Source organism: Zootoca vivipara, chromosome 4 (genome assembly GCF_965207765.1).
Source record: "Zootoca vivipara chromosome 4, rZooViv2.hap1.1, whole genome shotgun sequence".
In the NCBI taxonomy this organism is placed as follows: domain Eukaryota; kingdom Metazoa; phylum Chordata; class Lepidosauria; order Squamata; family Lacertidae; genus Zootoca; species Zootoca vivipara.
Window position 1 is genome coordinate 49871104 of NC_142587.1, and position 26124 is coordinate 49897227.

Sequence of the window (26124 nt, forward strand, 5' to 3'; positions counted from 1 at the left end):
TTAAAAACGGTTTGTGCATAACCTTTTTAAATATTTCAATAGAATATACCTCATTTTAGTCATTAATAGGCAAAAGTTCATCCATTTGTGCTACAGGAAATAATTTTTGAGAAAAAAAAATGAAAAAACCACCACCCTAGTGCCTATATCTTATATAGGCCCACACACAGCCCTCAAAATCTGAAAACTGCACCTCTGCTTAAGAAGCCTAAGATTTGTTGATGTGATAACAGCTTATGAACATCTTCATCAGAAATATGTTCTAGATCAGGAATCCCCAAACTGCAGCCCTCCAGATGTTTTCGCCTACAACTCCCATGATCCCTAGCTAACAGGACCAGTGGTCAGGGATGATGGGAATTGTAGTCCAAAACATCTGGAGGGCCGAAGTTTGGGGATGCCTGTTCTAGATCCTTTCATAATAAATAAATATTGTTAGCATCCATCTGTCTTGAGAGACAATGGAGTGCACCTCTGTGGTGAAGGCAAACCGCTGTGTTAGCAGCCCTAAAGTGACCTCCCCAGGGTGCAAGGCTAGGCCGTGTGCATGGAGGTCCTGGGCAGCTGTGCTATTAATTCCCTTTATTTTTGCCAGGGCTCCTAAAGATCATAGGCAGCTTTTGTTTCTTTCTTTGTTAGTTTTTTTCCATTTATAGTCCACCCTTTCTCCAAGGAATTCAAGGTGGCATACATGATTCTCCCCCTTTCCATTTTATCCTCACCACCCTGCTTGTGAAGGAGGGTAGAAGACTGTGAGTGGCCCAAGGTCACCCAATGAGCTTCAGTGCTGGGTGGGGATTTGAACCCTGGTCTCCCAATACCCGGTAGTCTAGCTACACTTATGAGAAAGCTGCTTGAGCAGGAAAAAGTTAACGTGGGCAAGTCATGAGCTATCCTACTCTTTCAGCTGCTGTTATTCTAGCTACACTATAATAAAAGAACTTGGTGTCAAGCGAGAGGTGAAAGTATGTATGGTTTGTTAAGCACTCCTATTAAACTGTTGAGTTAGCTAATAACAAACAGATGGGCATCACTGTAATGCAACACTGATAACTGTAGTCCATTGGGTTTTCAGTTTCTGTTGCAGTTTTCAGTTTCTCTTTAATATCAGAAGCAAAATGAGATCCTTAATGCCATCCTCCTCTGGTAAAGGAATCACTCTAGATAGACCCTTAAGGGACATAAAAAACCTATTAACTATAAATTTGCTGATCACATAATATGGCAAGATTGGTGTTGGCCCTATCAGAGTTCTTTGAAAGGTCTTCATTAATTATTTCTGATTCAGTTAATTGTGGTGGGTAATTGAAGCATGTGTTACACAGGGCAAAAGTTGTTGGCAGCTTGACAAAGAAGTGGCATAGATTTCATTACAGATATCTATTATTTCTACATCGTCCTGCAAGTCCACGGAGCACATTTTTTAAACTAGTGTACTTTGCAACAAAAAAAAACTAGAAAGAATCATTATCAGCATGATCCTATGCATGTCTACTCAAGCTTCATTTAGTTCAATTGGTCTTACTCCTAGAAAAAATTGCAATTACTATTGTAACCTAATTCCTATGTATAGCTGTAGTTATTTGGCTTGATGCTTGATGCCTTATGGCCACAAAAAAACCTAGGAATTTCTCTGAGTCCTTTCTATCCAGTGTTGAGATATGAAATGAGATGATCACTAAAGGGTTTGCAGCCTAGAACTGCAGCTATATAGTAAGATGCTCTGGAGAGAGGTAAACCTAAACCATGGACAAATCTGTCAATTCTGGTTTCTCTCTGTTACTCATTTTCCCAGTCTTAAGCTCAGTTGTCCACATTTCCACTCCAGCTTGCAATTTTTTTAAAAGTCCTCATGAAAATACATCAGCATTTCCACACAAATGTCTACTGATATGTACGTCTGTATGTAATTTTGCCTAATTATACACATTTGTGAAAAGCATACTGTATTCTCCCTAATATACTTTTTTTGTTATTTTTGCTTATATTTAACTTTTGATCCACACTTTCCCATTGTATATGCATTGTTGTAAACATTGCCTTACTGGCGAACCACCTTGCAAAAAACTGGAGAAGTGCAGAATTTGAAAGATGGCAGTGTTTTGGTTCGCATTTTGTTTTTGTTTTTTAAAAAGTGCAAATAAGTTAGGTTTGCCCTTAAAAGAGAATTAAATCAAATTTGTCACCCACACCTCGTTGTCCCACCACCACTTCCCAGGCTCTGAGCCTTGTTCCATTGGTGGTTCCCCAGCTGGATCCTCTCGCCATTCGTCTGTAACCAACCAGTCCATGACATGGACCTCTTCAATCCCTCTTTCCTTTTCTGTTGATTTAAAATTTAACTGATGTGTGGTCATGCAGTGGTCCTTACTGCAGAATGGGCCTAGCACAACAAGGGATCGGGTTCTCCATCTGAACTGGAGAATTACCTGACGGTACCTTAAGGACAAACACTCTTGGCTAGTGGAGCTGCAGATCAATCTCTGGAGCCAGGGGTCATAGAAATTCTTTTCGATATGGGCAACCGTGGCAGAAACAAAGAGAAATGCAACTGGATAATTATTTTATTTTTATTTTATTTTTTAAATGTTGTTGAAAGCCTAATAGTTGAAAAATGTCCTGAGAAGAGATTTTGTTAAAAAATTAATTTCCTCATGCCTGAAAGAATCTGTTTGGCAATTCATCACAATCCGCTGTGTTGAGTGCAGACTTTATTGTGATTACTAATAAAAAGCCTGGCCCAAAGCCCACTGAAGTAAACAGAAAGAACTCCAGATATTTTGAAAGGCTTTGAAGGCCACGGTTTTTCTTTGAGTCCATTCCTTCAAAGTTCTTAATCAAATCAGAACATTGTGTTTCATTTTGCAATTCTGCATGGGGCTGAACCAAAAATGCTGTGTGTGTGCACGCGTGCACCTGGGGCCTGCCCCCTCCATTCAGTTTTGGTAAAATGTTATCTTGGTATCTTTGGTAAAATGTTAGGGGTGTGCATTCTCTTTGAATGAACCCAAATCTATGGTCACCATGTGCCCTGTTTTACGGAGATCAGCCCTCTTATTTGAAGGATTCTTGTACAGTAACAGAAATTAACGAAAACACAAATCAGGATAAGATTTGCTATAGCAAATAGAGTTCTGTGGTTTTGACACAAATTTAGGCTGCCTTTTCACCATGGATTTAAAGCACACACACACCCTCTGGAACTTTACTTTTCCCCTGGCAGAGCAATAGTTCACAGCGCCCTTAACTTATTCTTCTTCTTTGACACCCTTAACAAACTACAGCTCCAAGGGCTCTTGGCAAGGGGGATGAAATTGCCCGTTTCCTTTTTTCACAGTCTCTGGACTTTTTGGCACCAATTGTCCAGCAAACCCAACACCTTCCAGTTTTACTAAATTACAAGCCTGGGAGTTGCTCTTTTTTTAAAAAAAAGTCACCACTTCCATATGCGGTGCAGTGTTAGTTGTTCTTTCAAATATCAGTGACAATGGGCACATCTGGGAATCTGATAAATGTACTGCAGATCTGGAAATAGTCGTTACTTTGAAAAGCTGCCCCCAGGAATGTTGTAAATCTTTTGCACAGCCCATGTGTTGTACCACACTCCCCCCAGTCAAGGGAAATTCCACAGGCTGGGGAAATTCTTATAGTCATTCTATAAGGATGTGGGGAGTAAGGTTTCAGTAGAAACCTTCAGACAACTTTTGAACCCCACTCATCCACCCATCCTACCCCTGAAATTACAGACCAAAGCAATACCACTAATCCCAACTGCTCTGTGACCAAACTTTCATGGATTTGACACTTACATTTTATCTTTTCTGAAGCTATGTGCCCAACACCATGAAGCCAACAGGTTCTTCCAAAGATAATTTTGCTTTCACCCACACTTCCTGATAGTGGCCAGTTTTTAAAATCTGAATAATAATCAAGCATAAGTTCATTGTGGTATTGATTTATCTGGATACCAGGGGTCAACATCTACTATTGGAAGATAATTTGCAGGACAAAATTCCTTTTTGGGAAGTATTGCCTACTGATGGGTATTTAGTTTCTTTTACTCTCTGAAGATGTGACTAGCCTTTTGCTCCAACAGCATCCATAACAATTAGTAATAGAAATAATGTAGAGCCCCCCTGGCTATGTCCTAGGGAACACTCTGTTCTTAAAATAAGTGAATGTAAAATATATACAAAGCATAGTGTTACAAATTCCCCTGGTTCTTATGGAAAAGTGAAATCAATAAACACAATGTTGTGCTTAAATTGCTGAGGTGCTCAATACAATATGTGTTATTTTCCCTCATGGCCTTCACTCCAACATTATGAATTTTCTGCCTTTGCAGCTAACTCGCTCCAGAGCAAGCAATGAGATTAACCTTTTAACATCAAGGAATCAATTCAGCTGTAGCTGCAGTACCCTAAACCCCATCATATAGGGAACCAGATACTATAATTAATATCAAGACAAGATGAATGTGTTCTACAAAACTTGCTACAAGAATTTTGCTTAAACTGTCAACTTTATCACTGGCAGTCCAGGGAGGTTTTTGCCCCATCACTCCATAAATATTGGAAATGAGGTATAGCTTGAGGCCTTGTCCCATAAAATGAGCAATTAAATATTTACTGTCAATATTGTGATTAGCAATCACCAGCAATGTTGAAATTGTACATCCATTAAGTTTAGCAGCCTACTCAAATTCAATGCTTCTTTCGGCTGTCAAGGTGGGGGGGGAACACCTCTGTGAAAAGCCATTGCTATTTTTAAACAGGTTATGAGTCAGAGGATTCAGGAAAGGTATTCTTATTCTATGTGAAATACAAAATTGAAGAGAAAAAATTGAGGTAAGCTTATACAGGACTGAAACCCTGTATGGTTATGGGACATTTGTGTCTATGTGCCCTAGCTCATGAGTTATAAAGCTTGTGGTTTAACAGTATTTCCCGGCAATCCTGGTTTTTTCAGCAAATGAGAGGGAAAAACAATACAAAGCAACAAAAGTACATAAATACTCTTGCAAAATTTGTGATCAACGAAGCTGATAGGAGCCTGCCATATTGCATAGTAGCCCTGGGGACATCAATGCAGCACCCCTGAGCACCCATACACCTGACAAGACTTTCACAGGTGCCTGCAGTGTCTCCTCTGTCTCGTTTTCCTGTTGTAATTAGGCTTGAAAGAAGTCTTCCATTGTAACCAACAGAAGGCTTTTTTCCAAGCCTAATTGTGTTGGGAGATGGTTGAGGGGTTCAGAGGCTATGAAGCACTTGAAGCAATTAGGCTTGAAGCAAACCCTCTTGAAGAATTCTTTCAAGCCTAATTGCATTGGGGGAGGATCACTGCTGGGTGGGGTGAGGATACACAAACACACAGTCTGGGAACAAAAAACTCTGCACTACAATAAGGCTTGAAAGACGTCTTCTACTGTCTATATAAGCTTCTCAGAAGCCTATGTGTAATGGTGTGGTGTGGTTTTGGGGGGGGGGGGTGTGTCACAACTGAGGAGGGAAAAATTGTTCCCTCCCCAGCTGTCACAACCCTTGCTGAAAATCATCTCCATTAGACTTGGAAATTGGTCCTAAAGAAGCCTATTGTGCGCCGTTGTGTGTGTGTGTGTGTGTGTGTGTGTGTGTGTGTGTGTGTGTGTGTGTGAGAGAGAGAGAGAGAGAGAGAGAGAGAGAGCAGCTTAAAATGTGCCCCCCCCACCAGCCTAATTGCTTTGGGGGGAAGGGAGTGTGCATGTGTGTGCAGGTGGCTCTGGTGTGTTCATTTTTGAGCGGTATATGCATATGTTCCCGAATGTGCCCATTGACCCAAAAACAAAAAGGTTGGTGCCCCTGTAGTCCATCAGTAGCTCCTCTGAGATTGCAAAAATGCAGAGCATAGTACAAGAATGGGAAATTACCAAGGCCCATAGTATAAAAATAGCTAACATGGGGCCACTTCATATTTTTAAAAAACTAACAGCAAATGCAAGTATGTCACTGTACGAACAATGCAACAAGCAATCACAGTCCCTGGAGTGTGTAACCAACTTATGCATGTGGTAAAAACACACTTGTACACACGTACCATTTTAGAATTAGCAATAACTTCAGGCTAAGTTAATACATTAAAGTGATGGTTATCAGTAAGAGGCTACTGTGCTCCATCCACCAGCAGTGGGTTGGTTTTGCTGGGATGGATAATACAGCTGGGAAGAAATCTGGGAAGAAGTCTCCTTTGCAATGTCCGGTGACCATTTCATGTGTCCCTCCAAGGTGTGTTGGCTCAAAAGGCTACATTTTGTCTGGGAAGTTGGCCAGTAGGGATCTGGGAAACCAACAAGATGCACCAGAACATTTTCCACCAACACCGTTTGTTGAAAAGGACAAGGAACTGTCAAACCTGGCTCTAGGACACTAGTGTAGACCCTTCTGAAATCATCAAATAGCATGTCCAACTTTCCTCTGGTTTCTAATCTAATCAAAGCAGCACTGTATCATCCATCAATTGGCTACGGAGAGCTCTGAGATTTTGAGGTCCTTCAAGACAAGAAATGCTTTAAACTGCAAAGTCTAGAGCTTCTTTCATTAAGCAGGAACAGGACAATAAAGCTACAGAAATTGCCATTCCTGAATCACCCCACTCTTTTGTAAGTCTTGGTAACCAAAATATATAGTTGCCTCAGAACTCCTGAGCAAAACAAGTCTCCCCAAGTCTTCCACAAGCTTGTTGATTTCTGTGAATAAATGTAGATTAAAAGATTAAAATGTAGATTAAAACTTGCTGCCCAGTCCTTTGCTGAATTAGGCATAGGATTTCAATAAATCAAACAGCTTCCCTGAATTAATCTTCCCCAGAACAATAGAAATCTACAAAATATAAAACAGCACATTACTCCAATGTGTTTCCCTCTCTTGAAAACATGCAGAAAGAGACAGACATGCAGCAGAAATTATGTATGTTTTATTTGGGTAATATGGGTAATATGGCACCAACAGAGAATTGATTGGGTGGTAGAAAATCTCTTATATTCTATGCAAAGTCTTCAGAAGTCATTGAACAAGAGGGGGGAATTGTTTGTCACAAAAAAGTTTTCTGCACTGGGGCATAAATTCAGCTTCTTGGAAACAAAAGCAATTAATTTCAAAAAGTTATAGTTCCAAATAAATGCACTTAGGATCATGTTAGTGTATGTGCATGCACGCATGATATTTCAAATGTGTTTTATTGATTTTTAAATGTTTCAATATATGTTTTTAATGAGCACCGAAGCAAGACAGCCATGCTTTATAAGTTAAATTTAAAAAGTGGAATCGAATACACATTTTCCCTTGGAGCAGTAGTTTGTAATATCTTGGGACTGCTGAGCTCCTGACACATTATTAGAAATATAATTAGAAATATTAATAGCAAGCATTTAAGCTGACAAGCATCACAGCTCTGTATGAGGCAGATTCAAAACTGACTAACTATTGAGACATACGAATCTTCATGAACTCACTTCAGCTTTAGCTTACAGTATGTGGTAATTTCATGCCCCCGTAACTTGTTCAGTCCTGTGATCTGGTAGATATCGCTGGATGTGCCTGCTTTTATCTTATTGCCACATCAGTCCTATCCACTTTAGGTGAGGAATAAAAGCTTCTATGTTGAGATTTAAAAATGTCATTTTCCCAGTGTGGTAAATGCGTACATTTTCAAAAAGTATCAACAGGATGAAATCTTCTATTGGATCAACCAATAGTTTGAAGGTGCTTTCACATTTGCTAGAGTTATTCATCACACGAAAGGAGTATTTAAAGGCAGAGGGAGTGTCACCCTTTTTATTCTAAGTAGCAGCTGTAGAAAAAGACAACAGGCAATGCCTCCTTAATTAAATTTCCTCCGTGAGTGGTACTTGATGGTTCTCAGATAAAACAAAGGAGAATGCAGATCTTGCAAAGGTGTTGAATCTTTGTGTTGATGCATCAAAATTCACCAAGAAAAGCAAAGAAAGTGCTTTGGAAGATGTGAGACTCGAACAAAGACAAGAGAAAATTATTTCCTATACGTGTGTCACATTTCTGATTTTTCTTAGATTGATTGGGACAGCAGTAGTTCTTGAGGGCTGCACTCCATCATGACGTCCGTTATAAGAAACCTATAAATGGCACAGATAAAAATATTTTGGTAAAACATTTCAAAATTATATCCATCTCAAGTAGCCTGACCCGGTTATAGCTAAACCTGCCATCCCAAAACGCACTAGATAAGACCTATAATGTATCAGAATATTGTGGTATGATTTGGTCAAATTTATAACAAAATAAAGTGGTTGGGTAAATGAAACCAAGAGTTTCCCAGATAATCTTAAACTTGTTCTGACTCAAGACTCAAAATCCAAAAGAGGGAATCAACTTTAAATTCTCTTCCTTCCCCTTCCTTACCATTTTTCTTCATAACCATAAAAATGTAAACTATAAACAAAAATAAAATGCAGGTAGGCCAAATAATAGATCAGGGACGCGACCAAGCTGAGGATCCCAACATGCTAACTGAAAACCAATTTTTCAGTATATAGCCTTTGTCATAAGCAAAGAATAGAAGTCAGGTAGATCAGGCTTCCTCAACCTTGGCCCTCCATATGTTTTGAGACTACAATTCCCATCATCCCTGACCACTGGTCCTGCTAGCTAGGGATCATGGGAGTTGTAGGCCAAAAACATCTGGAGGGCTGAGGCTGAGCAAGCCTGAGGTAGATGATGGGAGAGCAAAGTAAAATATTGGGCTGCCCATATCATACCCTCAGGCACTACAAACTATAAAAGTGAAAACGTATTAGTCATGAGTGAAATCCTTGTGAACAGAAAGGACCACAGACTGCCTTCAGTACATAAGCGGCTTCAAAGTTACCCCAGATTTTGCTTTCATTAAAGAGCTGGCATATTAAGGTAACTATCTCCAAAATGCAAGAGCCATAGTAATCAACAGTTCACTTTACCTTGTTCATATGATAAAGTGCTTTTATGTTAAAAAGTAGGACCTGAAACCATAGAAAGGTCTACTTACTACATTAGAAGAAGCATGTGATTGCTCCATGTCATTGACAGAGGCAGGGTGGTCCCTGTTGCCCAGCAGGATGGTAAAATTATCCAGCTATACCATGGTTTTGAAAGATGGCCCAATACCCGATACCATTTCAGAATCAGTAGCTTCATTCATCCACTTGTCTTGAAGGATATAGCAAGAAATGAGTTGACTAAATACCAACCAATATGTAAGGTTGGGTTGAGTGATTGACTGGACAAAGAAATGTGTCTTTTCATGTCTAGCATCACAACAGAAAGCTGCAAAGATGTAGACGCAGCCCAGATGAAACTAAGCATGTGCAGCTAGGGCCACTCATCTCAAAACTTGGATGTGTACAGCTGATCTTCAGACAGTGAGACAAGGATTTCAGCTACTGCAAGCATCCCATAATTTCTGTTATGACATCTATGAGATGCATGATATGGGCACATCTGTTATTGGGCACAGAGTTGTGAAGTTTTAATTTGCCAGATGGCGGCTCCTCAGACACTGATGCTATAGCAGTGTGAGACAAACCAGAGATCCTATCAGCTGTTACGCATCTCAAATAAAAAATAAGCTGGGGAAATTGCAGGGTAAGAATATGTGTGTTTACACATTTGTTATCTTTACTAACAGCCAGAGGTGCTGCTGAACCGCGATACCAGAGTTGCTTCTGCTTCACAACGTATTGAAGTGAGAGTTTCAACACCAAACATTTAATCTGGCCTTGTCATAGAAGATGGGACTCTTGTACCATTAATACTTATGAAGTATTGTGACACAGGTTCATACACTGATTTGCAAATGCAAATTTGTATGTACTTATTGGAAACTGAGAGGGTGATTTAGCAAGATGGACTTGCTGTGAGCCCCACTTCTCTCTTCTCTACTCACTGGACCAGATGGAAGACTTTGACTGCCGCTTCTCTGAATCTCACCTTGTTGAGTTGTCCCAACAGTGGTTTCTGAAGTGGGTTTTTTAAGTCAAACCAGGTTTGTTAGGAACCACAATCTCTGGTCCAGATTTCACAAAAAAGCTGACTTTAAAGTAAAGTAAAACCAAATGTTCACCTTACTGCATCAGAGAAGGAGAAGGCAGCGGTGGAGCAAGCCGATTGGGCTCCTGGGGTGGTGCGTGCGTCCTGGGCCCAGGGGTGGGGCCAGCCGCCCGTAGGGTGGGGCCAGCCAGGGCAGGACGCTCCACGGGGCCTCCGGAGTCTGCCTGCCTCCTCCCACTCAGCTGCCCTACAGCTGAGGGGGAAGCGGCGGGCGGACAATTTGGGGCAGCACAGAGCCTTCAGGTGCCCAAGCCACTGCATCTCTCCCAGGAGAGACAAGTGGCTCGGGCGCACTGCTGACCCTGCGGTATCGCCCAGCATTTTGTCACCCCCCTCAGTGGTGACATCCGGGGTGGTCCGCACCCACCGCACCCTTCCTCCTCCCCCAGGAGAAGGTAAAGCACAAATTTGAGGCTCACAGCAGTTCCCTTCTACCTGAGTATATGTTGCTAAACCATGGTTTAGTGTAGCATACAAACAGGGCCTATATGATATAGGAGTGCAACCAGCAGACAGTCATATGGACTGGCATGCTACAGTAGCATAAGCAAATACTTTGCAATGCTGCAGATTAAGTATGATTCCGTTAGCATGTGAGGCAAAGGTGGTCATTTTATTCACTGTGCCTTTTTATGCAAGTCTCCGCTTCTCTTTTGTGGCTAGAAAGTCCATAAGGATGTTGTAGGAGAGTGTGGAAGAGAATTGCTAAATCACACTCAGCAAATAGAGTTGCATCAGCTTTCTAGTCCCTGCCTCACCCCTGCTGCACAGTGCAGTTGGTAACAAAAGCTGCTTCAGCACTGCAGCTGGGCTTTGCTCCCAGTTGGGAAAAGGATGGGCAAGTTCCCCTTACACAGTGATGCAACAACAGGTCAATCTCCTAAGACCAGTACTCTTTTCAGCAGGTTGTGTGAGCCAGTGAGCCGCTTTTAGAAACAACTCCAACAGGGTTTCAACAACGGTACGTTGTTCTTCTAAATGCTGCACCCTCAGAACATAATTCACTATTTCTTGAAAACATGAACTCTTTTACTTCCTCCCTTCCCCAAAATGTGCCCCCCTCACCTTTGTATCCCACCATCTCGGCTAGTAGCCAAATCTGAGAAAGACTGTAATGAACTGAACAACATATTAAATTTGGCAGTAATGTTATTGGAAGATTTTTATCGCAAGCCTTTCTGTAAACCATGAGATTATGTTTATGAGTCTTTGTTAGCTCCTCTGCCTACTCTCCCATTCCTTTGTTTCTCTTTAAAGATGGGTGTGTGGCTCTGTTCAGAGTCCTGGTGTGTCCCTGTATTATTATTATTTTTAAAGTGTGCAGGAACAGCAAATATACCGGTAAATCTTGCCTGCTACATTCGCATTGGATCCCTTCTGGTCCTCGCACACAGAGATTTTGGATCCTTCCCCCGCCCTGCTCATTTTGCTTGTCAGCTATTTTCTCCTTCATTCAATAAATCCTAATAGGCCCATTTACAAAAGTGACTGAGCTTCATGATTCCATTTTCCCTTTTACTGCATTAATTTCTCCTTTAATTACTTGTCTAATTTGTTTTATGTTATAAATTCATTAGGACAACAGAGTGGATATATTTCTAATTCTATCCGGCAAACATTTTGAATGCTTTTTAATTTGGGATTTGGTTATCTAATGGCTCTCTTATTTATTGTTTGTAGAGAGAGAAAATAACCCCTGTAATTACATGATCACCACCTTTAGGCCCATGATGGAAAAGCAGGATATAAATGTAATAAATAATATCATGTATTATTAATAATAAAGGACAGAAATACATGTATAAACATTCATTTCGATTCCAGAAATTACCATGGCATTTTGCTTATTTCATTTAGCAAATGTATATTTCAATTTTAAATTCAATGTCATCAAATTTTCAGGATTAGTGACAGTCCTAAAAGCATGACCTAAATGCTGGGGAATTCAATGGGAATTTTCCCTACTCATTTCAATTGTTCTTAGACATCTCAGAAAAATAAGCGTACTGTATTTTCATTCATAGGGTCTAGTCTGTTAATCAAAGATGGTAAAAAAATAATAATCCAATCTCATTTGTTCATGGCAAAAAGAACAGCAGTGCAATCAGAAATAAGTCCCATTGAGTAAGTAAGCAAGTCTTATTGAAGTAAATGGGCATAGAATTACAAAGTATGTAGTTCACATTTCCACAATTGTGAAGAGATGCAAAAGTTGAAAAATAACAGTAACTCTGCTTAATCATAATAATAAAAGTAAGAGCACAACCCTATCCCTAGCCGATGATCAGTGGAGCTTCCACAGCGCTGACACATGTTGGATGGAGTAGAAGACAGGGGTGCCAACTTGAATAAAATGTTGGGTGGCCCAGGTAAGTCCCGCCTCGCATAATCGACCACATGACATGGTGCACACACCCTATTTGAATAGCAATGCCTGTCAACTTGGGTGGAGCCCAGCTCCCTCAAATATTTTAAGGGGTAGGGGAGCAAAGACATCTTGGCTCCTAAGGTTGGCTCCAATGGTGGAAGATAATGCAGGAAAGCTGCTGTGTCAGCTTGGAGGTGGTGCAGCAATCAGGTCTGGATTGGGCCTGATGCTGTCATTTGATGGCAGTGGGGCAACCTTGGATCCAGTTGAACCCAGGCAGTTCAAACCATCCATGGAACACCCCATCCGAGGGCTTTCTGCTGGCTTCCACCGCAGACACTAACAGGAAATCCACGGGCCCACTTCTTCCCGTCCACCTGTTTGGGAAGTTTGGATTGCACCCTGAACTACTTTTATGGACATTGGGGAATTCTTGGTCCAAATATTATGCAGAGACCTCAGATGTGCTGGGCTTGGACTTCTGCTTCCCCATCATCATCAGTAATAATAGTAATTTCTTTATCAGGGAGGCCGAACTCTGAGCACCTTTGTCCTGGTGCCAGGATAGAATTGTTTTCTCTGGAATTCTTGCATCCTCGGTTGGGAGTGAGGCTCACTTTGTCGAGGTGGACTCTCTTTCTGTTGTCCTCTGTGAGGCAAATGCTGCTTTCTGGAATAGTGGGTTTGAGTATCTTGGGCCTTTGATTGTTCAGGATGGTGTGTTGGCCTCCTCGTGTATCTATGCTGGCCACCAGATTGCCACCTTTGAGGGTACACCTTCCTGGTGTAGCGACGTTTGCCATCAGATCGGTGAATATGGGGGTGCAGTTTTGAACTACGTAGCTGGGGAGCCCTGGAGTTGTGGGACTTTGAAGAGACGCTCCTGAATCGCACTGCAGGAATAGTCCAGGATTGCTGTGCTGCACCTTTCTGTGAACGTCGGTTAACTTTATGAAAAGATGGGACGGGGGAGATACGCTGAAGAGACTGTGATGAGCTAGAAAACTGTGGTGAGACCTGTGCAGGAAAAGGAAGCAGAACACGATAAACATACAGGCTGCATTATCAGGAGTGGACACCCATTGCTTCTTGGCTACATCGAAGCCCTTGCATTCCAAAGGACCGAGCTCATAGCCTGTGGGTTCACCTGAACTTGAAGCTCACCGTGGATGCGCAGGTGACAGCAGTAGCTAAGGTTGGTATGCCAGCCATGACCCTATCTAAAAATGGCTGGCCTTGCCCCAATCACTCATGCCCTAGAGGCATCTAGTTTGTGACTTCCCCTTGTGCAAATGGAACCTCCCTCTGCCCCCTCATACTACAGAAAGTTGGGCTACTCTAAAGGAAGGGAATCCCCTTCCATCACCTCGCCAGGGTGGATGTGATGGAACTTGCCTATTGTACTGAGAACTCTGAGACTTTTTAGGTTAACACTAGTGCAATATTCCACTAATGCCTTCAGCTTATGAATTCTCAAGACTTTGCATTGGTTATATAATTCTCTTTTGGGCAGTAATTACTCAGCACATGCACCCACAAAGAAGGCAGTAGTTGTGTGTTTTTTCCCCCCAGAGAGAAGGCACACAGGCACTTTGATAGTATCTTAAGGTAATATAAGCAATCCACTTGTCCAAATAGGTATCCACACAAAATTGATGTCTATATGAAAAATGTTCAAATGTCGCCAGGGCAGGGAGATCCTCAGACCATTGCATAGTAGATGTTGGGTACCGTATTTATCCTTCCAGGTTTAAAGTATAAGTCTCTTAGCAACCATAAGGGCTCACAAAATCCACTTTTGTTGTATAAATGAGCAATGAAGAGTTGGATTCTAGGACTGAGCCCTTATGGTTGATAAGTTGTCATACGTCCTAGGTTTTGACACTCCATTGCTCATTTCAAAGTTTTCTTGAATGTGTTCCAGTTGTCAAAAACAAGTGGGACCTGCCACAGAATATTGCATTTTGGAAGGCTCCTGTGCAGTCATCCCTTCTTCTGGGATATTCCTTAGCTTTCCATTTTCCCTCTTCTTGAGCAGTCAGTATCACATGCCCACTAAGCATACTCAGTCCACATTGGGCTCTTTTTTTGTTGTAATCCACGCAGCACCTATTTTCTCCTAATGATTTTTCTGGACTTCTGCAAATCTCATGTTCCTTGAGATATATCCCTCTTGTGAATAGTTACTGCTGTTTTCGGACTAGCTCTTGGAGAACTGAGGTTGTGATTGGTATATACTGCTTGTGCCCCTTTTCAGTAGGGGTGGACAAATCTCCTATTTCGACTTCAGAATAAATCTGGCAGTCATGAATCTTGGAAGATGATCTCTCAACACCCAACTCCCTCTAAGGAATCCAGATTATGGGGGAGAGGCATTTGACCTGGTGTGAACTCATGAGCTTCAGCAGCTTCAGAAGTATTCCACCTTGATCTTGTAGGCCAAGCTATACATGCACAGGTGCCTCTTCCGTTGACATCATCACTGTATCACAATGGCACTGACAGAAGCCTTCTGTTCCCCACAACAGAAAAACCCAGATTCCTGTCAGTCTGATTTGACGTCGTGAGCAGAAATGCAAAAATGCCATCAAATTTCCAGAAAGCAGCCTAGCAATCTGCATCTGTTGTCAACCATGAGATCCTCAATAAAAGGTGCTGCCATTTAATCTACTTTCATGTTGATTTGCCGGCAGTGACAAACACTGCAACAGAAAGACTCGCCTGCTAATGCTTCTTTCAAATTCATCCAACAGTGCTTCGTGCACCAGACGGTGCATGATACAAATGTGCCCAATTAAAGTTAAAGAAAGGAACCTTCACTTTGTTGTTTTTTGTGACTCAGGGAAAACAATGGTAGGTTCATAAAATGCAATGAGTTTTTGTCAACAGTAGATGGCAGCTGGGTTATCACCACTCACCTGACACCAGTCAGTCATCCCGCTGTTGCTTACTGGGGAGTAAATAAAAGACTGGAGAGTTTTCAGCAGATGGGCTTGAAGAGGCAGGTGCCAGGAGCCTTGCTGATCATGAGGTGCCCCTCCCCTGGAATGTCTCAGCAAAGAGATGGCTCAGGGCACCTGATTGGCATATGCCAAGAGTCACAAATGAGCTGCGTACTCTGAGGCTCCCCTTAACTCAGCACAAGGACACTATCAGAACTGGTGAAGCTAGATTATTTTTAGTTTAAAGTCACTTTCATTTGAAAAACCTCATTCCTTTTAAAAAAAATGAAATTTTATACCCACTAAGGTAAAGGTAAAGGGACCCCTGACCATTAGGTCCAGTCGTGACCAACTCTGGGGTTGCGGCGCTCATCTCACATTATTGGCCGAGGGAACCGGTGTACAGCTTCCACGTCATGTGCCCAGCACGACTAAGCCACTTCTGGCGAACCAGAGCAGTGCACAGAAACGCCGTTTACCTTCCCGCTGTAGCAATACCTATTTATCTACTTGCACTTTGAGGTGCTTTCGAACTGCTAGGTTGGCAGGAGCTGGGACCGAGCAACGGGAGCTCACCCCGTCGCAGGGATTCGAACCGCCGACCTTCTGATCAGCAAGCCCTAGGCTCTGTGGTTTAACCCACAGCGCCACCCGCGTCCCTTATACCTACTAGATCTATCCAAAAACTAAGAAGCCATTGTTAAATTTTGATAAAGCAAAAACACAGTTATCAAATGATTGCCTTGTTCGTAATGCGATGCAACAACTGTTTGTCATGTTCTCAAATGAGAAAAGGCACCCTACAACATTCAGTGATGAGCCCAGAAATTGGTGTCAGGTTAAGTCTAAGGTCATGAAGACACCTACAGGTAAATACTAATTTTTTAAACATGTTGATTGGCCATGGTGTTGTTAAAATAGAACTTCTTTGTAACCTACACCATCCTCCTGCAAAGCCACCTGATCTTACAGACTACTAGGTCATTATGAAATTGATCTACTTCGCTCTCCATGATGCTTTATTGTTCCTGCAATTGCCTGACTCTCTCAATCAAGAGATGGCCCCACAGTTAAGGTGACTTTGATCTGTTCTTTCAACACCAACTGTTCTCCGGGCTCTAAATCAAACAGATTGAAAAAGGCATACATTCTAAGAACAAACATTCTAAAGGAAACTGACCTCTGTGTTACCCTGAGAGGGAGCGTAATATCAGAAAATTGGCCTGCTCAGGAGAGAAAAAATGGGGTTCAAACTTCTGGGACCTGGAGGTTCAAAGGATGCACCCCCAAGTCTATCATGAGTCATTACGAGAAAATATTCACAAGTTATGGAATATCCCTGAGATAGCTAATAAAGTAAGCAAAAGGTCTGAAATGTGAGGTCTCAGGAAACAGGATCTGAGTGATGGGTACATGGTTTATGTGCCATCAGATATACAATAAATGCTATATACTGGTACAGTATCAATGTGTTCACGGTGACAGAACCTGGAAGGTCCTGGCAAGCTGGTGCAAACAGAAAATGCAAGCAGACTATGATATATGGCAAAAAAAACCCTGCAAATTGCAGGCTCAAGGCATGTTTTTAGTATGATCCAAACATCAAACTCTTTGAAATACAGCATTCCCGATCTTAATAGCCAACACAGTAACCTCAGCTTTGCACAATGACCTACTGCCAGACCAATAAATCATTCAATAGCCAGATACCACATCGAAATTCACAAATAATTGAACAAAGAGCATAATTCAAAATGCTCCTGTCTTGTATTGTGCTTGTAGCAATGAAGCCTTGCCATGAAAAGGATATGAAATAAGAAAGAAGGAGGAAGGAGATGGGGGAAAGCAAGCAGTGCAACTAGGGCTGGACCGGGGGGCGGGGCGGGCTGAAGTCCTGGGCCCCACATGCCCACCTAGAAAGCAGCAGATGATGGAGAGAGCAGCAGTCAGGTACCACATCAGAGCCTATGCCCACTAGAGGTGATGCTGGTCACTGCAGCATCATTCCTGTCTTCTTACTGAAACTATTTTACACTCAGAGGGCAACTGGCTAGGCATGTACAAAGGTACAGTTTGTTTGTTTTTTTACTGTTTTCACCTTGAAACATGTAATTCTTTTCTACAATAAACCTAGATGCCAACCTTACCACTAAAGTCTTACTCAGTTGGAAAGGATCTTGCGATCATCCAGCCCAACCCTCAGTCCTATTACAGTATAAACTGGGGCGGGAAAGAAAATAGGGGGGGGGGGTAATAGAGACAGCATGAATTAGGGAATGAGAAGAGAGGGGGGGACTCTCCAATGGACTCTTGGTTAGAGTGGGAGCCATTTAGTCTGTTTGGAATTTACCAGTCAAAATGTTGGCCACATGGGCCTTTCGTTTGTTCCTTCACAGAGAATTAACTCTATGGATTCCACTCAAGTGTGTATATCTTATTTTCACATCTTCAAATTTCTCATGATTCTAAGGCAGGTGTCCTGCATAATTGTGTTCACTCCTTGTGCTATAAAGCACACAGGTGATTTAAAGTACTGTTTGCTTTAAAGAACACAGCAAAGACATATAAAAGTCTCCCAAGGTGTGTGCATGTGTGTATGCTGCAGGAGGCTACATATTTAATGGAGGGACCAACAAAGAGAAGGGGGTTAACCCTTTCTCCACAGCCAAATTTCCGACTCAGAACCACCCTCTCCAAGCTGAAGTTCCAGGGTGCATGAAATCTTAGACCAAGCACTCAAGATGATGCTGTTTTATTCTTTTGTAAATATTAATCTTTGTATCCAAATTTCTGATATGAATTGCATGTTTTGAAAATGCTGTTTTGCTGTGCTAAGGATGTTTTTGAAAGAACATTCAATAGACTAATAGAGCATTAAGGACAGAAAACTAGAATGCATTCCCCCCTACACACACACACACACACACACACACACACACACACACACACACGGTATTCCAGTCCTTTTAGAAACCATCACTTAAGTCCATTACATGTTTATGGAATATGTCACAGTCTGTAAAAGACTTGTTCCAATTACCTGTGATGCAGGATTCACGTCTAAATCCCAGTCTGGAGTGTACCGGTTAGAGATATCTGGGGAGAAAGAGGGAACTCCTGCAAGACAATATACAAAGGATAACTGTTATTGATTCTTCGGAATGGCAGGAACTATAAATCATTTCAGAATACAAACAAATGGAGGTATTTTTAGATGCCCCTGTTGTGTAAAGAGAACAGACCGCTCTTCATGAAACGGAATAATTTGCTGTAAATTGGGTGGGTGCTTTGTTAAAACCCCACTAAGAAATTTGTAGAGACTTATCTATTCAAGCACTCCAATGTACCCTTTGGCAAATCCGCTGCAGATTGCACCATTTATAAATGGTTGGGTTACAGTAGGACGATCTTCGGTGCAGCTGCAGCTTGTTCTGCACTGAAGGAGGACCAATGTAATCATGACCCAACAAGCTGCACACAGATTATCTATTTGGGCATACAATCCTAATGCATTTGTCAAGTTTGTTTACATGTATCTCGCACTAAGGTTCACATACATTCCCTGCGTATATGGTATGTGTAGGGTAAGACACAGAAGTGAACAATGCACATACTGCACATATAGCATAACATGACACAACATAAGGCCTGTGCGTCGGTCTGTTTTTCTATGTATCCATCCATCTTCAGGACTTAATCATGGCATCTGTGCACATCTTTTTCAGGATAATGAAATACAGAGAGTGTTGCATAGTGGTTAGGATTTCAGATTAGAACCTGGGAGACCAGGGTTCAAATCCACACTCAGCCCTGAAGCTTACTGCAGTCACTCCCTCAACCTCAGAGAGTTGTTGTGAGGATAAAAATGGGTGGGGAAGAACGATGTAGGCCACCTTGAGCTCCTGGGAGGAAGTAAATATCCATTATTCTAGGCGGTATTTCCAACAAGATGCTTTAGGAAGGAGAGTTTGTATGCCTGCTTCTCTTGCCACAGGGCCCTGCTTCCTCACTTTTGCTGCTCAACATGAAGCTGGGAATCGAATCAGGATATTCAGATGACACCATACTACCTTATTATTCATGCATGGCACATGGGTTTATACAATGTAACCCTGGATTAAAAAAGAAATCCAACAAACCTCACATCATTTTGTTAAAAAATAATCAAATTAAGCTGCTACTGATTTTTAAATACATCTTGCTTCCCAGTTTATATGCTTAGGATTGCTGTGCATAACTTAACTGATATTCAAACCACTTGAAATAGAGAAGGCTTGAGTTGAGGCTTTAAGACAGGGGTCTGCAAACTAAGGCCCGGGGGCCAGATGCGGCCCAATTGCCTTTTCAATTCGGCCCACGAACGGTCCAGGAATCAGCATGTTTTTACATGAGTAGAATGTGTCCTTTTATTTAAAATGCATCTCTGGGTTATTTGTGGGGCCTGCCTGGTGTTTTTACATGAGTAGAAAGTGTCATTTTATTTAAAATGCATCTCTGGGTTCTTTGTGGGCATAGGAATTCATTCATATATATTTTTTCAAAATATAGTCTGGCCCCCCACAAGGTCTGAGGGACAGTGGACCGGCCCCCTGCTGAAAAAGTTTGCTGACCCCTGCTTTAAAATATGCATATATGACATTAATATTTATCAGTCACATGGTACCTTTAGACACGTTAACCAGAAATTGTGTCCTCCAAATCATGGAGAGCCACGTGTTGCGTGTGGAGACCCTTTAACCTGGCCTAGAAATAAATTCAGACATGACTCAAATTTTTGGTTTGGTTTTTGGCAGAATTTAGGCCACAACTTTTTGATTACAAATCAAGCGAGTGGTTGCATAGGCTCTGGTTCACGAAGCTACCTCCGGTAGCGCTGACTCTGGGCAGCAAACCATGAGTCAGCCTGGGTGAACACCTGGGATGGGAGCCGTCGGATGACTGGGCCCGGGTCCACCCAGATGCACCCTGAACTCTGGCTCAGGGCACAACCCCGCTTGGGAAAGACCAACCATGAGTCCTAGGATTCCTTTTACAGGAATACCCATGCATACGGATGGCTAGGAATCCTGCCACCCCTATCAACAGGAACCAGAGCCTATCCGCCAACCTTACAAGTTGTGACGATTTGCTACGCAGCAGGCGAAACCCAAGTGGCACCAGCCAATCAGCCAAATGAGGAAAATTCCTGCTGTGCCCCTGTCCCAACAACAGGCGACACACGACGGCATAGCAAGATCAAGCGCAAGCCCTAAATTAGGGAGAGGTGGGCAGGTGTTCTGATGCACTGTGACCCCAAAAGAGGATCTCAAGGGTCACGTGCAGCAGTTAAATAGTGGTCCCTCTGACTCCTCGACTGGCATGCCCTTAGCCCAATTGCTCCCTGTAAGAGGGACCAGCAATGGGGTGTTGTGGCTGCTCCAATTGTCCCCGCCCCAACACCTAGGCCTGATTGCTGGGTCCCACCACAACGCGTGCCCTCTCTTGCAGGGAGGACCCGATTTGCGGTGAGATCACCCAACTGCCTTCTTGTTGCTGGGGTGGGCCCGTTTGGATGACCTCTGCACCTCATTGGTTGAGGTGCACCTCTTGTTGCTGGGGTAAAATGTTGTTGGTTGGAATTTGATTGGGATTTAAGTGGCTACTAAAGGGGCTGCACGTGGCAAAGTACTTTCTCTTTTGCATTGTGCAGCAGATCTTCCTCCCTCCCTATAATTTAAGGTTGTGTTTTTGACCTTGCTAGGCCTGTCTAGGGGTCGTCTATTTTTGGAGCACGGGCCCTGTAGGAATTTTGCCACTTGGCTGATTGGCTGGGGCCATTTGGTTTTTGCCTACCGTGTAGCAAATCGTCACAACTTTGTAAGGTTGGTGGTTAGGCATTGGTTCATTCTTTGGTGGAGGGGGTTATGGATTGGCTGTGTCTGCCCCTCATTTTTGTTGCTACTGCTAGGAAATTCCGTTAAAGGAATCCGGGGGCTCGATTTGCTCTGTCCGATCCCCTCTCAGGGGTAGGGCCATGCCAGAGTTCCTGGAACATCTGGGGTGAACTAAGAGTTGGAAATCCGCCTCTCTGCTCCCCTAGTACAGGCATCCCCAAACTGCGGCCCTCCAGATGTTTTGGCCTACAACTCTCATGATCCCTAGCTAACAGGACCAGTGGTTGGGGAAGATGGGAATTGTAGTCCAAAACATCTGGAGGGCCGAAGTTTGGGGAAGCCTGCCCTAGTATATTTTCCCTTACTGACTTCTGGAGATTCCAGTTGTCAGTCCTGTTCCTGCCGGTGCAGGTTCAGGTAGTCTGAACCAATGCTTAAGCAACCACTCACAAGCTGTAATCAATAAAGTTGTGGCCAAATTAATGCCAAAAAATTCTTAAACAAATATTCTGTGTCCTGTGTGATTTATTTTGGAGGGGGTTTGGGGGTCTTCACACGCAAATGACTGGAAGCACATGCCTAGGAAACACATTGCCCTGCATAGAGGGGCATTTGCACAGATGGATAATATGGATCTACGTTTGGGAAGCGGGCCCTGAAAGTTGCCCTTAAATGACTTTTAGAGGAAACAGTTCATTGATTTCAGCTTGATGCCATAACCAAGCTTCGGGTCTTCGGTCATCTCATCTTAGCTTTTCAAGTCACACAGTGGTTAGCCAAATATCCCACTGTTCTGAGAACAAAACAAATATTCAGGCTATTCTCTGCCCATCAGACTGCTCCAGAGAAGCATTTCAAATGCATTTTTGTGATGTATAGAAATTTTCCCAAACTTTTTGCTCACCTGTCATTTCCCCAGCATGCCTTGTATCCTCTGGAATGTATGCATAATTTTCTTGTCCGTTGTGTCTGTCTGTCTCCAAATTTCTATCAGCAGTTTTCTTTTCTGATGCCTTTCTAGAAAATAGAAAATGCTTATATTTGAACCCCTGTCATTTGAGGAGATCTTTCAGTGCAACCATAGAAGACTTTCCTCATTTTTTCAGCTTTGTGGCAGATAGACAATTTAAGTGGTCATGTTAAGTCAGCCAGTACCGCTGATTACTGTCCATTATTAACCTATCACCTATATTGAATTTATGGGACTTTTTGTACACTTAGTGGGCGATACTATGAGAGTGAGTTTCTTCTGGGGACAGAACTGAAGCACGGTCTCTGGGTTCACTTCATATCTAATTTACCAAAAACTCTGAATTCAGCAGTTTTTACTCCAGGTACAACTTGCAAAAGTAATACATTAGTAGCTATTTGGCATGCTCTCAAAGCTTTCAGTACATAGTTACTAACTAGCTAAGGAACAGCCTGATCCAGGGCTGTTTTTAAGCCAAAGTATTAGAATTTAATCTGCTTTCCAGGCTTATTCTATAGATCAGCTGTTACAGAAACGCAGTGTCAGATGCCAGGCAAAAGGAGTAAAGCCAACTAGCTCTATTGTGCAAGTCCCATTCCTGAGTATTGACTAGGAAATGCCTGATGGGGAGCCTACTGCCTTTGCTTTAGCTGTGATAAAAGAGGGAAAGGGGAGCAGTCTGGGACCAGAGTCCTCTTCCCAGCACATAATCCATGCATTGCCCTATCACAAGTGCTGGACCAACTAAATCCCTTTCAACAACTTGCAATGACTGCAAGTATCCTTGGGTGTGTTATGAGTTTGTGGGTGCTAAACTCCACTAAATTCTTGGATCCAGTGAAGTGTTAGAATTTAATCAAGGTTTGGGGTGTTAAACTGGACAACAGACATGTAATCCCTGGACACAGCAAGGGTTAAAAACTAAATAAACCAGGCTAGCTTTCATGTTCAGGTAATTACCTGGGTGATGGGCCATTAAGAAAGTAAGTGAGGGGGCTCTGGGCCAGACAGCAAATGAGTGGGCCCCCTCCTCTAGCTCTTAGATAGTGAGAATGGCAAAGGGCCAGTGTTTAGTGTGTGTGATGTAGGGTTACCAGTTGTCCCCATTTCCCAGATTTGCAAATCCACGGACTGTCCCCGGATTTCATCTAATGTCACCGGGAAACGCAGGAGTGGCAGTCTCAGCAGCCTGGAGCAGTTGGCTCTGGCTGGCTGGCTTCAGGAGCTACTTGGAAGTCCCCATATGATGGTGGTGCAGGGGCTCTAAGATGCAGCTTCCAGGCTGCCTCCACCTTCCCTGACCCCAGCAACGAAGCTGTGAAGGGAGGCTTCATGCCCATCGGAGCAGCCTCCCAACTCCTACTTGCATGCAAGCAAGAGCGGGGCGGGGATCTCTCAGGCAACGGGAAGTCTCCTTTCCCAGCTGAGGGATCCCCACACCCTACTGCTTGCACACAAGTAGGAATGGGATTGGGGCTGCTCTGATGGGAAGGGAGGCATTACGCTGCCTGAGAGATCCCTGCCCCCTCCTGCTTGCCATAGCTGCCAAGTTATCCCTTTTTAAAGGGATTTTCCCTTGTGCTGAATAGGCTTCCTCGCGAGAAAAGGGAAAACTTGGCAGCTATGCTGCTTGCACAGAAGTAGGAGTTGGGATGGGGCTGCTTCGAAAGGCAGTGTGAAACCTCCCTTCCCAGCTGAGTGATCCCCGCCCCCTCCTGCTTGCATGCGAGTAGGAGTGGGATTGGGGCTGCTCTGATGGGAAGGGAGGTATTGCGCTGCCCGAGCCTAACCGCAGCTGCCACTATCCGCCCTCCTTCTCCACCTTCCATGCCTGACACACCGCGCACCACTTCCCCACCACCACCACTGAAGAACCAACAACTCAGGGGCTGCCCAGGCACATGGAGAAAGGAGATAGAAGCCTCAGAGGAAGGGGCTGCAGCATCAATGTACTGAACATGTAGTAAGTAAGTAAGTATTTATTTATTTATTTATTTATTTATTTATTTGCAGTCAGTGTCACCAGATTCATTGAAAAAAACTGGTAATCTTAGTGTAATATGACACAGAAGTGAAGCTGCAGGCTGGAAAGCCAGAGAGGCACAGCACAATGTTTGGTTTCTGCTTGAATCCAAAGTTGAGGCTATAGGAGAAACAAGACCCTTAATGCCAGGTTGTATATATGTGTAAATAAACCATATATCATAAAGACACCACAGTCTCCACTGTGCCTCATTCCCAAAGGAAATACAAGCCCTGGTAGCCCTGGAATCTCGCACCACTTGGAGATCGGGGTGGTGTCAACAGATGGCACAGACCAACCCGGCATGATTAATCTCCCCCACTTTCTTGAACAGCAAGTAATACATTTTAATGACAATTAGCATTTTTGCCATAAAATATCAATTCTGAAATGTGAAGGTTTTTGTATAGATTGTGAAACCAAGCCAGATCCTTTTTTACTATAACTCAGATTGAATGATCTAACTGCCAAGCTAAGGTGAAACAAAATATGGTATACTTAGATAAGCAATTGCACTGATTAGCCCAAATCAGAATTAAGTTTCCTTCTTTCCTGACGGCACAGGATATCTTTCAGTCTTGAAGACGAACGTAAACAAAAACCCTGGCAAACCCACAATGACATCATTTTAAAGTTTCCGTTCAATATTGATTAACAGCTTCTCAATACAGATGAAAGCACTCTTACATTTTAAAGCTTAACAACCTAATGCATTCTAGCATAAAGACAATTAGCTTACTTCATTTTAAGTGGTCAAAACTAATTTTGCTAAGCTAGAAACAATTTGTTACCAAACATATTTTTTCTCTCTCCAAAGGTTGCTTTCAAATAAGTCTTAGAAAAGCAGTGAATGCCATCTAATTTGCCTACCAGTTGGTTCCAATTAACATGTGCCAACCTGTCTCGGTTTCAGTTCTGTTTCTGTACAACAGAAATTCTATACTCCAAGAGCCTGTAGAATTGGCACATCTACTGTAATCATTACTTGAGCTAGGAGGAGTGAGCTATTCTGGTGTACAGTGACCTCCCGTGGTTGTTGCTGTAATTGTAGCATTTACTAGATTTTAGTGCCCTGTTTCCACCAAGTATTTATGTGTTGCAAAATGCCTTGGAATTTTTATTAATGAAAGGTGGTATAAAAATGTTTAACTCAAACATATGAAATGAAATATGTTGCACATATTAAGGCTACTTTAAGAATGTTCCACTGCAAAACAGTTCTTTGATGGATCAAAGTTTCAGTTGGAGTCATGTTGCTTTTACTTGCACTCAAAATATGTAAGGAAACTCCAGAAACTCACCTAAGTCATGTACTATTCATGCAGTCAAATGTCATGTGATGATGACAGATAATTCCAGGGCCATCTCAAGCATGCCGGGCGCCCTGGCACCGTGGTGCGGAGATCGCTCCGGCGCCCCCACCCTAGTGGGTGGGCGACGCGTGCTGCGTGGCACCCCCCTGCCGGCCCGGCGCCCTGTGCCACCCAGCCTACCCCTAGAGCCTGGATAATTCAGCAATTTAAAATCACTTACCTTTATAATGAAATAGAATCTCTTTTTCCCTTTTATTTTCATCTGGACATTTTGAAAGAAAATATATATACCACCCATGGCAAATAATTTGTATGTTCCTGTATGTTTCAAATCTAATAATAGAGGGGTGGATAACTTGTGACTCTCCAGATGTTGCTGAATTACATCTTTCATCATCCCTGACCACAGGCCAAGCTGGGCAAAATAATAAATAATTTTTTTACCAAATGAGTGAAACAAAAATGATAATCAGCTTACCTCATCTCCTCTTGATACTTGGAGTCTGGGGGGAAAGGTCAGATTTTAGAATATATTCAA

General features: G+C 42.7%; 1 protein-coding gene across 9 annotated transcripts in view; it reads right to left on the bottom strand.

Annotated features, from left to right (window-relative positions):
- Positions 1–7194: 7194 nt before the first annotated feature.
- The window catches only part of IGSF5 (immunoglobulin superfamily member 5), a 48780-nt gene continuing 29850 nt past the window's right edge, over positions 7195–26124 (bottom strand). For 5 of the 9 annotated variants that reach the window (XM_088667879.1, XM_088667878.1, XM_088667881.1 and 2 more), the window contains 4 exons: positions 26065–26089; positions 22185–22297; positions 18448–18524; positions 7195–8128 (listed from right to left, as the gene is read on the bottom strand). In XM_088667879.1, coding sequence (XP_088524005.1) covers positions 8033–8128; positions 18448–18524; positions 22185–22297; positions 26065–26089 — 311 coding nt within the window. In that variant the 3' untranslated portion in view covers positions 7195–8032. Of the gene's footprint in view, positions 8129–11949; positions 13483–18447; positions 18525–22184; positions 22298–26064; positions 26090–26124 lie in introns of those variants that run through there. The other 4 variants (XM_088667877.1, XM_088667876.1, XM_035115651.3 and 1 more) reach the window with 1 other exon arrangement.